This window comes from Prinia subflava, chromosome 2, assembly GCF_021018805.1.
Source record: "Prinia subflava isolate CZ2003 ecotype Zambia chromosome 2, Cam_Psub_1.2, whole genome shotgun sequence".
In the NCBI taxonomy this organism is placed as follows: domain Eukaryota; kingdom Metazoa; phylum Chordata; class Aves; order Passeriformes; family Cisticolidae; genus Prinia; species Prinia subflava.
The window spans coordinates 60790315-60803749 of NC_086248.1; the positions used below are offsets into that span (position 1 = coordinate 60790315).

The 13435-nt window shown below is 41.5% G+C and overlaps 1 protein-coding gene across 1 annotated transcript in view; it reads left to right on the plus strand.

Moving 5' to 3' along the window:
- The window catches only part of ARID1B (AT-rich interaction domain 1B), a 322513-nt gene that overhangs the window by 217804 nt on the left and 91274 nt on the right, over positions 1 to 13435 (plus strand). Inside the window, exon 6 of the mRNA XM_063390178.1 lies at positions 6706 to 6949. Within this exon, the coding sequence (XP_063246248.1) occupies positions 6706 to 6949 (244 nt within the window). The remainder of the gene's footprint in view (positions 1 to 6705; positions 6950 to 13435) is intronic.

The window sequence follows — 13435 nt, forward strand, 5'->3', positions numbered from 1 at the left end:
TCATACATGGCAGTCAGTGTTTATGAACCCGTGACTTTTGCTGTGCCGTCAGGTTACTCGGTGCAGCTGTAGCACTCAGGAGCCTGGGAGCTGCAGACCCACAGTGAGTGGCACTCGGCACAGGCACAGAGGAGGAGTTGGCTGGTGCCTCATCAGTTTTGAATTTCTAGCTACCCTAAGTTGGTTTTGGTGTAAAGCTCTTGTCTGGACAAGCAAGTAAGATACCATTGTGGATCATTTTAGACACAGAAATGGGGTTGTATCCATCCTAGCAACTTCTTCTCATCCCATGTCCGACAGATATGGGCAGGTCATGTTCTGTTCTTGGACTCCTGTACTCTAGGTCAACAATTTTTATTTTTAGGTAAGGTTGTCTTATAAACACAGATCCTTTGCATTAAAAATTTACTCTTTTTTGGAATGAACAGTTGTTTGCTTAGCATTTAGGTAGTAATCTGTGATTTGAATTTGTTTTTCCAAGTCAGCTTTTTGTAGGTAATTTCTTGAAGACTGCTCTAATTCCAGGATCTCACAGATTGAAAGACATCAGGCAGAACACTGGCACTGCATTGTTTGATTGCACTTCTTGGTTGCTGGAGTGAATATAGGCCTTTCGGGAAAAGGATTTTTACATCCTCAGGGACTTGCCTGTAAAACTTCTCAGCGAAAGTACTTGATACTGATCAGAGAGAGTACTTGCAACACAGTTCAGTAACCAAGTTATTTTGGGAAGCATGGGACATCCACAGAATGAAGGGAATGTATTTCCCCAGAAAGTGGTGCCTTGTCACTAAGTTTAGTGCAAGACACTGGTGTTTTCATCATATACTTACAATTTCCTTCCTTTAGAATATTGCATGAATAGTTTATTGCATAGAGGTTAAGGTTAAAAACTGGTTAAAGATGCTGAAACATATAGTAAGCAGAATTAAGTAAGATTTCTAGATAACATGAGTGTCACAAGAAGTACCTCTGCCTAGCTATTGTCAAAGTTTGTGTTTGGCTTGCAAGTGAAACAAGCCCTCTCCTTACAGTAGCATGTTCTGTGGTAGAGTTGTCAATAGCAATCAAGCTTTTTCCTCAGGGAGGTGTTAGTACTAGAAGTGGTCTTCTCTACTTTTCCTGCTTCAGACCTTGATTTAAGATTCAGAGAATGAACCTTGTTTTCCCACAGAATTAATTTCAGTAAGGCGTGTAAAAGGGATTTTGGCAGAAATGTAATGGCAGCCCTGCTGTCTCCTGTTAAAAAAAATTTAAGGATGTGCATTAGGTACGTTTTTTGTGCCTAGATGAAGATCCTTATGCAGCTGGCATGGAAGGAAGATACCCATGTTGGGGGTAGCAGCCTTTGAAAATAAAAGAATTTTCCACGTGCGTTTTTCCCGGTTGCGTAGGCGCCGGGAGGCTGTTAGCTCGCTCGCTGCCTCCACAGTGTGACCAGCAGGGCCTTTGGAAGGCTTCTTGAAACATGCTATTATAGGCTGCTTTGTGATGAAAAGAGGTTATACAAATATCTTGAAATTTAAACAGAGATATTGTGGGTTTTCCTTTTGTGTGCGTATGTGTGTTTGTCAGCCAAATCATTTGTTCAAAGTTAATCTCAATTACAGAGCATATTGTTCATAATCCCCCATGGCTCCAAAACAATAGCAGAGTGTATGTCTGTTTGAATATGTATTTACATACTTACTTGTGAAATATGTTTGCCTGTATATATAATTTTGCTTCTAAAGTGGTGATTCGTGTTAAAGAGATGGATATTTCATGCAGGATCCTGCCTTTTGAGCAGCACCATCCTAAGGAAATACTGCAGGAAGGCCTGAATGGAATGAGCAGGCTTTGATCCTGCAGCAAGTCAATTGATGCAGTTCCCTACATGTAGTGCTGGGATTCATCCCAGCACAATGGATGATAGGGTAGAGTCTGGGGGGTTCAGCTTCTTGGAGACAGAAAGGTTTTGTGTGTCTTTAATTTTAATATCTACAGAATACCTCTGCTTTTCTTCTACTCCCTGAGCATAAAGGAACTGATAGGCAATAGTTAGAAAATTTAAATAAACCACAGGTTGTATGTGCTTTGCATAATCCCTACAAGAAAGCCCCAAACTGCAGTAACTTCTGAGAGAACTTAGGCTGTGATTTAGTGGTGTAGGTACTGCATTAGCAAGGTGCCCACATCTTCTCTTTCTGCTGATTTCAGAGAAGGTGCTCATCCTTTTTCAACTGTAAGTATTTAACAAGGGATTCCCTTAAAATCCTGGTTTGTGTCTGTTGAGAGCAAAGCAAAGCTTGCAACTGCACAAAGTATTTGCAGTGTAAATTTTTGCTCCGCAGTGAATGTTGTAATCCTGTCACACTTCGTGTATAAAATTGTGGTGGTATTGCTGAGCTACTGTAGCCTCCCTTTTGCTGTTTATTGAATCTAGGTGTGTTCCTCGAGTAAGTTAATGTTCTTATATTATATATGGGTGTTTATAGGGGTTTTTTCCTCTGGTCTCTTTGTAGCTTTGGGTTTCCTGGCTCTGGATAGACAGTTTGCTTCCTTCTACCCCTTGCTCCCCACATTGCAGTAGTAAAATGGTGTGCTGTTTCAAGTGTCTCTCCTGTCACTCTGATAAGATCATGCCACCAGGAAGGCATAACATTATAATCCCAAGCACAATGTGATCGTGTTCATTTCAGCTCTTGTTCTTGTCAGACGGACAAGAAAAAAGGTCGTGCATAGGTGGAAGGTGAGGCTAGAACTGAAGATGGTTGAAGATAAAATACTTTGCTAAAAGAGAAATCCTGCATGGGGACATTTCAGTTTGTAATCAAGGTATTATGAAGAAATGAACTTTGAAAGGTGGTTAGGATGTCCTGAATAATACAGGACATAAAGCTGATATAGAGAATACAGAATTGTAATACAGATTTGTGATGGGAGGGAGAAAATATTTTGTCCTTATTTTTTCTTAGATTTTATGTCAGATTTGAAAATGTAGTCCTAACAATACCATAGATAGAAGTAATGAGATTAGTCTAGAAGAAACAGATCTGTAAAGAAACACAAGACTACTGGTAATTCAAAACTTGCTAGATTTTACTGGAAGAAATGAGTGCTTTCCAGAAAAAGCCTCTGAAAACAGGCAAAATTTAAGGCATGCCTTAAGGGTATGGGGACTTCAGGCCCTTAAAAGAATCCCAGCAATTACCTAACCTGCCAACTTTCCAACAAGATAAATGGAAGCACTGTAGCTTGAAGGTGCCTTGGTTTGAATGAGATGCAGTAAGTAAGGTCTCTCTGTTCTTTACAGGCATCATAGATCTGATACTACTTATAAAAGAAGAATAGAGTTGGTGCCCTGCTGACTAAATTGTCCTCTAGAGGAGTATTAGTTACAGAGCTTCTTTGTTAACTAGGCTGTATGCTTAAACCTCTGTGAATTTCTCCTATTAGCAGGCTTCCTAATAGCTTTACATGTAGATATGCTAAGTAAATGCAAGTGTATCCATGTAATTTACGTATATAATGTGTATGTGTGTACTGTTTTATATATAAATAAATGTTTGTGATGTGGAATTTGCACAACTTCACTACTGTTCTTTTAAAATGGGGTAAAAACAAGCATTAAAATGCTGATAATAGGAGAACAGAAAGTCAAATTCTGCTCTTTCTGTCCAGGTGCTTCACATAAAGTCTTTCTTCTCCTTCTCTTTAATTTCCCAATTAGTTTTTTTAGTTAAGAGAAGTGTTTCTAAAGCCTCTGTATGCTGCAAATTTCCCAGTTGCTTGCTTGCTCAGGCTTTCCACCTTAGAAGATTAGGTAAGGCCTCAAAGTATATGTTAACAAAAAAGAAAAAAAACCAACCAAAATCAAAACACGCAACCCTTCCCCCACCCCCCACAAACAAATTAAAAAACCCAAACCACCCTGTACAGATCAGCTGATATTGCTCATTTTACCCCAGTTGAAGACGATGTAGGAGATTGTGTGGCACCGCCCAGACTTCTAGATAGGTAACAATCATTTGTGCCTTCCTGAGATCAGCCTCCTTCTCTGTTTTCTTCAAGTGTCTGAGGATTGAGCACTGTGATCGCATCCTCAGCAGGTGCACTGGTGGGGAAGTTCCCCATTCCTGGGACAAAATCCCGGTGCTTACGCTGAGCGCACGTGGGGAGCGCAGGGCCCTGCGGGTGTGCTGTGCCTGCCAGGCTGCCCCTCACCTGCACTGCATGAGGGTGGCATGGCTTCACAATTTAAACAGGCCACTGTCATGCAAGCTTTTCTCTTCCTTTTCCACCTTGGTGAAAGAGTTTCATCAGGTGGGTGAAGAAATTCCTGGAAAGCAGGCACTCGAGAAAGTGCCTGAGACTCACCAGTTGCTCTGCTCTTGTAGAAGGCTGGAGGAATCTGTGACCTGATGGGAAAAGTTTACTTCAGTCCCGTCCTGAAGTTTTGCCATAGCCTGTGAACAGCAGAGAATTTCATCAAGTACAGTGCTGATTTTTTCATGGCTTTTCCATTATCTTGACAAATGTGTTTTTTCAAGTACTTTGGTTTGCCAATAAAAATGAAAGGTTTACTCCACACACCCTTTTAAAATCTTTGTTATTCTAAACATAAACTTGTGTGTGTTCTATATCTTTTGTCAGTTGTGTACCTATCTGGTTTTTACACTGAATTTATATTCCTTTAGAATAGGCTCTATTCTGCTACATTCAGTTTTCAGAGGTTTATTATACGCTTTTCAGCAGCATTTGTTTTATCAGCACTTCCTGCAGCATTTGTTACACATGACGACAGCAGCAATTTGATTCCATTTAGAAGAATACCATATTATGTATGGAAAAGCAGTAATTGCTTACCTGTTTGCCAAATACATTCTACTATGAAAAATAACTAGTGTTGTGCTGTGCAGTACCAAGCAGTATTATTTTGTGTTTACATTTTCTACAGTTTATAGTTCCAAAAAAGAAACAGTAAAAATAGTTTATTGCCCACTTCATAATTAAATTTCTATTTGTACGGATTTGAAAGTCTACTCTTGAGTGAATGCAGCATCCACATGTAGACTGAGGTTTTAGCCTTAATTTTTGCTTTTCATATGCCTAATGAAATACGGGTACAATTTCATGCTTGTCAGAAAAAGCAAAATTTAACTGTGGTGAGAGTTGTTCTTGAAGTATTTGTGGGAACTCGTGGGAAATGAGGTCCACAAGATGCCCTGCAGAGAGTGAAGTTGGGTGGTTTGTGTTCACTGCCCTTACACACAAGCAGGAATAGCACATAGCGTTCTACGTGGCTTCTAGTGAGTGTTAGCAGTGCTTAAACTGTTAATCCTCCTGTGCCTGTGCCGTGGAAGACTGACCATGTCTGTCTGTAAGGGGAAGCTGGCTGTGAGCCTCCCTTGTCATGGAGGTAGTGATCAGTGGGCAGGGCTCTAAGTACACCACATGAGCTTCGTCCATGTTCTGTGACTTCTGACAACACTAAGGCTTTGCTTCCTGAGCTCTTTGCTCAGGCAGAACCCAGTTCTTCTTGTGCTATTCGCCAAGGGGTACTGCTGTCTGTGGTGCAATCACTTGCATGAGCCAAACAAATGAAGTCAGGATCAGCCAAAGTAATGTGCTCTGTCATCCCAGTTATTTCAAATCTCAGAGGTCATTTAATGACCTGATCTGTGTGTGAGGTAACCCCGTGCCGTTTTTTTGAGCTTTAATTTGCAAATGGAAATAGTAACATAGAAACGTGCTCCTTGTCACCTGCCAGTAGCTACAGAAGTACAGCAATATTGGCACCTTTTGGTTTGCATTAGGTTTTTCTTTGATGCTTAGGAATTAACATTTTTCTTGACAGTTGGGGAGCATGTGCTTGCTTTGTCACAGCATTTTTGGTTTTTCATATCTGATCTTAAAATTATTTAAAACCCCTAATTACTCCCACAGATTCAACGACCGGTATAACTCCTGTGTTACAGCTTGAGGGAATGTGTCCAGTAGTTCATAGTTAGAATTCAGATGTGCTGTGACCTACAGAGGAAATTTCTCACTGAAAATGCAGCAGTTATGAGCTGAAATGGAGTAACTGCTTAGCAGTGTGTTCAGGTGAAACTGAGGAGAACCTGTGAGCTGTACACTGGTATTTGATAGAGGTGGAGAAGCAGCAGTCCTTGCTCCTTGGTGGCCAGCAGATCCAGTGCTGCTACTGAGGGCAGGACCTCTTCTCATCTCCTTGCTGCAAAGCAAAGGAGCTGCAAGGCAGAGTTGCAGGGCTGCGTATTTTACACTCTTCTTCTCTCATTGTGGTAATGGTTTAGAGTGAAGTGTATAAGCTGTGATTGTAATGGTAGCAAACCCCAAAATTAAATACTGTGTGAAAGTGAAACTGATTTATCATTTTCATTAGTTTTAGTATACTCATGCAGAATTTGTGGGATTAATTTTGAAAGCTTAATCCAGATGGAAAAGGTTAAATTCAATGCTGAATGAATTTGGTTCAAATTCATTTGTTGCCCTTGCTCGTTCTTTTTCTCAAAAGAATTAGAGATTAAACGGAGAGTTGTGCATACCATCCTTGTTTTCTGCCATCATTTAACTATGTGTTAACCTCTCAGTTATCTGTTGCAATTAGTAAACCAATGGATCTATTGCCATGCCAGCTCTTGAGTCCTGTGGCCTGAGTATTCACGCAAGCACATATGTTCATTTTTCCTTTTTCCTCAGGATTTATCTGGATCCATTGACGACTTGCCGACTGGAACTGAAGCAACCCTCAGCTCAGCTGTTAGCGCGTCAGGCTCTACGAGCAGCCAAGGGGAGCAGAGCAACCCTGCACAGTCTCCGTTTTCCCCTCATGCTTCTCCACATCTCTCTGGCATCCCTGGGGGCCCATCGCCTTCCCCTGTAGGCTCACCTGTTGGAAGCAACCAGTCAAGATCTGGTCCCATTTCTCCAGCGAGTATTCCAGGTAAGTTTGTTCTAACAAACAAACCAATTGGTAGGTTTATTAAATACATACATAAATACTCCTGTATTCCAAACTAATTTATTTTCTGAGAATCTGAAAAAATGCATACTTAGAGCAGGAGTAAATTCAATCTAAACTTCACTGCCAAGCCCTCAGGATGCTCAAAATGCTGAACTTGACTCTACATAGGTGTTTGATAAATGTCTTTATCTTTAAGCAATGCAAATACTTAATTGTAGTATTTGTATTTGGTTTGTGTCTATTGTCACATACTTCTCTCAATTATTTACAGTCCTTTTTTTTTGTTCTGTGTATTTTAGTTGGGTTTGGCTCTTGAGCTTGAATGGTGGTTACAGACCTGCAGGATGAGGCAGAGATTTTCCAACTCTGTATTCTGGCAATGGAATACAGAATATTGTATGAGATATTTCTCAATATTTGCAAAAATTAACAAGTTACTAGGGATTCAGCCCCACCGGTAGTAATCAGAATGCCAGTGGAAGGCTTGCCGCTCGCTCTCTTGTGCAATTTAGAGTATGACACACAGTCATGTATATTCAGAAATTTGTGGAAATCTGTTAACATAGCCAGAAGAAAAAAATGGCATACATTAATTTCAGTTCTTACCTTACCTTATCGCCACCCATCTGGCGTGTTATTTACTCCAAGGGGTCAGGCAGCAATTTGTATTTACTATTTCAGGTGAGTTTATTCTCTTTCTGATGCTCAAGTTTTTTATTATCTTCTGACATTTTGAATACTAGGGGAATTCCTAAGAGTAGGAGAGTGCTGACATTACCCTAGGGATAACATCAGTTGCTGACAAAACCACAAAATAATAAACATGGAGCTCAGTTAAAAGAAACAAAAGCAGAGGTGCCTTTTTGTTAAGTGAATTGAGTGTTGCTGTAAACCAAATGCTGGTTAAAATTCAGACAGTAGTGCTTGCTTTGGTATTTGATACAAAGGTATCTGTGTAAAATGTTCCTGCCTGTTTGTCTGCAGAGGTTTAACTAGATAAGCAGAGGGAAGTAAGACTCAGTGCACACAGGAATGTTTAGTACTAAATGTGGCCTGAGCATGTTGAGCCCCGATGCTGTGTGCATGCCCTGCAGTTATTTCTTCCCTCTCCAGCTGCTCTGCTCAGGTGGCAGCACATGCTCAGGTGGAGCAGGAATAGTGGGGATAGAGTATTTGCATTGTATGCAGTGTGGTGGATTTGTATTTCCAAAGCAGTTTCCCAGTATTTGGTGTTGAAATCCATCTCTGTTGCTGAGTGAAGCCAAATAGTCCACCTGGCTGGAAAGGTAACATTTTGCCAGTCAGATTCAGGCGAGTAAATGGATTGGCATTTTAGCAGCCTGATTGCTGAATAGGGAAAAAATGTTGTGACACCAAAAATAGCTTTATTGTAGCCATGATATGTAAGGATGAGCATAAGTGTGTAGGGGGAGAGTAATAACTTTTATGAAACCACTTGATCCCCATGAGGTAAAAATAGAAGGGATATGGGCTCAGAGGTCAGGGTCAGAGTCACTTCATTGCTTCAGATGAGCCCCAAAAGCTCATTTTTATAACTCACCTAGTGAAAAGCATTGTCTCTACATACAAACTGTGCCACCATTTTGCACTGTGGTTTTCTGGTCTGCTGCAGTAACACAAAAGCAATTTTTTCTCAGGAAGGATTTTTATGAATGGTGCTAAATCAAAATCCCCCTCCACTGTTTTCCTGTCATAGACAAGCTTCTGGTCTCTGCAGTGCTTGCTAAAGGTGAACTCCCAGGCTTAAGCTAAGGCAGCGGTCTCCGGAGGGCAGCCAGGCAGCTGCGGTAGCATCGCTGCTGCTGCTGCCGCTGCTTCTTTCTCGAGCTACAAAAATCAGGAGCAAGGCTGCTATTTAAAGCCCTGTGAGAGAGGGATGCTGCGGGTGCTGGGGCTTTCAAGCCATATGAATTAGACTGTGCTTTCACCTAAGTGTGTGCGTGCCATTGTTCTTCATTACAAGGACTTTGGTAGCTTTTATCATCAGCTGCATTCATGAGACCCTAAGAAAAAGTAGCACAAAGCTTGTTTGCATTTCTGTGGCTGTTTGCAGCGGTCACGTTGTAGACATTTTTAAACACAGATTGTGTAGTACAGCACCTTGCCTTTAATAATTTTGTTCTCTGCTATTTTCTTCTGCGTTCTAACCCTACCCTTGTTTGTTCTGACCTCATTCCTCTCCTATTACCTCCTGCGATGTTGTGCCACAGTTTCTCAATGTGACATAGATTGGCTCTTTCAATCATTCTCTCTCCAGCAAGTCATTGTAAAATGAGCAGCTGTTGTGTTGCTGATAGCTATGGCTAGGGAAAGCCAAAGTGTTGCAGGGGGTTCTTGGTGGGAAGACCATTAAAATAAAGGTGTTGCTTTCCCAGGGTTTACTGGAAGAGAAGCATCCTTTTCCCAGTGGCTCCTTCCTTGCAACAAAATTGAAAACTGATTTAACATCAGAAGGGCAGACAAACAAACAGCCCCCTGTTAAAGCTCCCAAATGGCTGATTCTCTTCCACTGCCTGTTTAGGCTGTCTCCACACCCCTCCATAAGCCTGCCACCCTGCATTGCTTTCTGCTGCACGCCACAAATTTCACAGAACAGCCTGGCACAGGCAGCACTGACATTGGCACGTCCCTAGCTCAGTGGGCATTTCCTTCCTGTGCTCTCTGAAATACTGGATGGATATTTTGTGTGGTAAGTGGCACATGCATATACAGCCTTTGTTTCCATTCACATTACCAGAATAGACCAGGGAGATTAACTCCTAAGAGCAGAAAAAGCAACTTGGATGGATTTTGTTCAGAAAGGTAGTTTTCTCTCAAAATCAGATGACTTCTTGTTCAGATGTATGTTCATTACAGGGGTGAAATCCTACCCTTCTATGATTTCTACTGATTCAAAATGACATCATGATTTCCTATTAAGTAGATCATTATTCTATTTTGCCAGAAATTCTGATCTCTATATTTTGTAGCCATCTTTATAATTAGGGTACATATTCTTCCAAAGAATGAGATGTGATGCCCTGCACTGCTTTGGGTCTTGAACTGTGCCTGATACAACCCTAAACCATTAGTGGAAGCTGACACAGCACATATTAAAATGCACTGCTGTTGCCAGAAGATTTAGTGGCTGTTAATTTCACTTTTCTCTCTTTTTTTTTCCCTTTCCTTCCTGTTCTAACAATTCCAGTTTACTAACAAAGCAAAAATGTAAATAAGCTAAGCTCCCCTTTCTCCCCCCATCCCCAGTTTTGATCTCACTGGCCAAAGGCTTTTGTCAGCTCTTTCTCCCTTGCGATGTAAGCAGCAAAAAATTTTTAATATTAAGGGTTCTGTGAAAGATTGCTGATAGGCCAGGAATCCCTTAACCCATGATGGACAAGCAGATTCTGTACAAGTTAATAGATTCTATCATTTTTAAACCCCTACAGCATTTTTATCTATATAGAAGAGAAGGGTATGCTATGCTAATAATGAGTACCAAATGCTGCCTTTAGAAATGTCTTTTTTTTTTTCACATGGATCAGTATTTTGACTTGTGCTTTTAAGACATTTCATGTACTTTCTGAAGAAACAAGTTTATTTTCACTTTGTTAAGCATCAACTACATCGTTGTTTTTGTTACAATTGTTTTCTTCTTTCACTGAGGAGCTTGGATACAGATGAAGTTATGATTTTCAGAAAGAAATCTGTTTTTGTATACTCTGGCTTAGGAGTGTTATTGCCAGTCTTCTTAATTTATGTTAACCAGTCAGTATCCTCCTCTGATTAAAAATACCCCAAATTTTAATTGTGATAATTATGTGAATCAATAGATGTAATCCATTCAGTGTTAGACTCTACTCTCTGCAGACCTGGAGGTCTTCCACACCTGTATTGATCAGCTAGCTGGCTTGAATTCCAGGACCCATCAGAATTACGGCATTACAGCCAGCACTCCAGGCAAAAAAGAGGAGCAAGAGGGAAATGGGATACCCAGCTGGAACAGTAACAGGAAACCTTGTCTTGGTGTGCATGTTAGTCAATGTAAAATGCTGCGAGAAGAAAAACATGAGCAGTAGTCTATCACAGTCCAAAGGGACATGGCACTGCAAGAATATGAATAGGAAGGATGCTTTCTTTCATGTCTTATAAAAGAGAAGCCTACTAGTTGAATCAGTTTCCAGAAGATACTACAGTAAAACAACTGTTTTACTGTAGATCTTGTTTTAAGAAAGAATTTGGAAAAATCCTTTCCTTGGGATTGAGCTGTTCTACATACTTACCCTGTGAACACCATTTGTATGTTATATGCCATGGACCTCTTTTAAACATTATTCAAGGGAGAGAAGACTACCATATGAAAGTGAAAAACACTGTTTAATGTCTTTGTGGGTGACATGGACAGTGGGGTCGAGTGCACCCCCAGAGAGTTTGCCAATGACACATGGAGGGAAGGGATGGCATCCACAGGGACCTGGGCAGGTCATGAAGTTCAACAAGGCCAAGGGCAGGGTCTGGCACCTGGGTCAGGGCAATCCCCACAGATACAGACTGGGCAGGGAATGGATTGAGAGCAGCCCTGAGGAGAAGGACTTGGGGGTGTTGGTGGAGGAAAAGCTCAGCATGACCCAGCAATGTGCACTTGCAGACCGAGAGCCAACCTTTTGCATCAAAACCAGTGTGGCCAGCAGGGTGAGGGAGGGTATTCTGCCCCTCTGCTCTGCTCTGGTGAGACCCCACCTGAAGTTCTGTATCCAGCTCTGGGGTCCCCCAACACAAGCAGAACCTAAGTTGGAGCGGGTCGAGGGAAGGGCCACAAAGGTGATGAGAGAGCTGGAGCACGTCTTCTAGAAGACAGCTTGAGAGAACTGATGGTGTTGAGCCTGAAGAAGAGAAGGCTCCAGGGAGACCTTATGGCAGGCAGCCTTCCAGTACTTACAGGTGGCTTACAGGAAGGCTGGAGAGGAACTATTTAAAAGGACATGAGTAATAGGTCAAGGGGGAATGGCTTTAAACTGAAAGGAGATTTACATTAGATATTGGGAAGAAGTTCTTCACTGTAATAGTGAGGCACTGGAACAGGTTGCCCAGAGAATCTGTTAATGCCCCATCCCTAGAAGTGTTCCAGGCCAGGTTGGATGAGGCTTTGAGCAACCTGGTCTAGTGGAAGCTGTCCCTACACATGACAGGAGGGAGGAGGGTTTAAACCAGACGAACTTTATAATCCCTTCCAACCCAAACAAATGTATGAATCTATGAATTTGTAATACTGTGCTGCTTGTTGAAGTTTTAAATACCCTAAAGTAAGTGCAAAACAACAGGGGATTATATCCTTGTAAAGTGGATATGATCCCCCTGTCTAGAAAGATTATTTTAACACATCTATCAATGTTTCTCCCTTGGCTTCTCCGGAGGCAAAAATCTTGCAACAGCTTGTTGCAAGGAAGATGCATGCTGTTCATTGGCATCCAGACCAGAAAAAAGCCAAAACACAAAATGCCATTGACGTAGCTGTGTTCTTAATCACTTCTAGTGCACAAAATATCTAATCAGCAGTTTTGCAAATCTAGAATGCTTACAAATTAAATATGTGAATGTTTCACATAGTAGTAATTTAAAATCCTTTCTTTTGAATGGTTCAAAAAACATTTAGAGTGTTTCTGTCTTTTCAAAGGATGAAAAAATAAGCAAATTGTAAAGCACTCTAGCTCAGGGCATTGCTTCTAGCACAGGGAGTGTCTAGCCTGTGATACCAATTAGAATTCAGCCCAGGTCACAACTGATGAATAATCTGTTGTTTCAAGGCTTCATGAAATAACTAAATAGTCTGAATCAGGTTTCATGAGGAGAACCTATGCTACAAAAGGCACTATAAAAAGTCTTACCATACTTGCCGTGTTGTTAAAGATCAGGAAGGTGCCCTTCTCTGCAGAGGTGGTCTTTCCAGAACAGGTGCAGGAGATGAAAAGACACAGAGACACGCTGTTCAAGTTCCTCCTGTTCAGTTTTCGTGATGACAGAGGGTTTCATATTCCACCAGCATCAACCTGCTGGTTTTTATTGGCCGAAAGTTAAGTATCAGATAGAAAAACAGTAAATCAGAAATAAACGCATACCCTGGGTGGTTTTTATAGGTAGTTTATGGGGTTTAGTTTTAAGTGTTTTCACTTGCTTAATATCTGGTGTGTCACTGTTTATATTTCACACTCACACATTGCAGTTTTAGTGTTTAGTTGCTGTCTTAAGCCAGTGCCAAATATTTCTGCCCTGTGGACTGAACACCCTGAAGGGTCCAGTGCTGAGAGTTGTCCAGCACCCTCCCACAGATGGCCAGATCAGTGGTGTTCACATCCCCATAGCTGTGCTCAGCCCCATATCTGGTTTGTCCTCTTGCTGGCTCCTGCCAGGCCTGTTTCCACTCTGCTGGCAATGGCTGAGCAGCCAGCATGGTGGGGCATCTGCTGC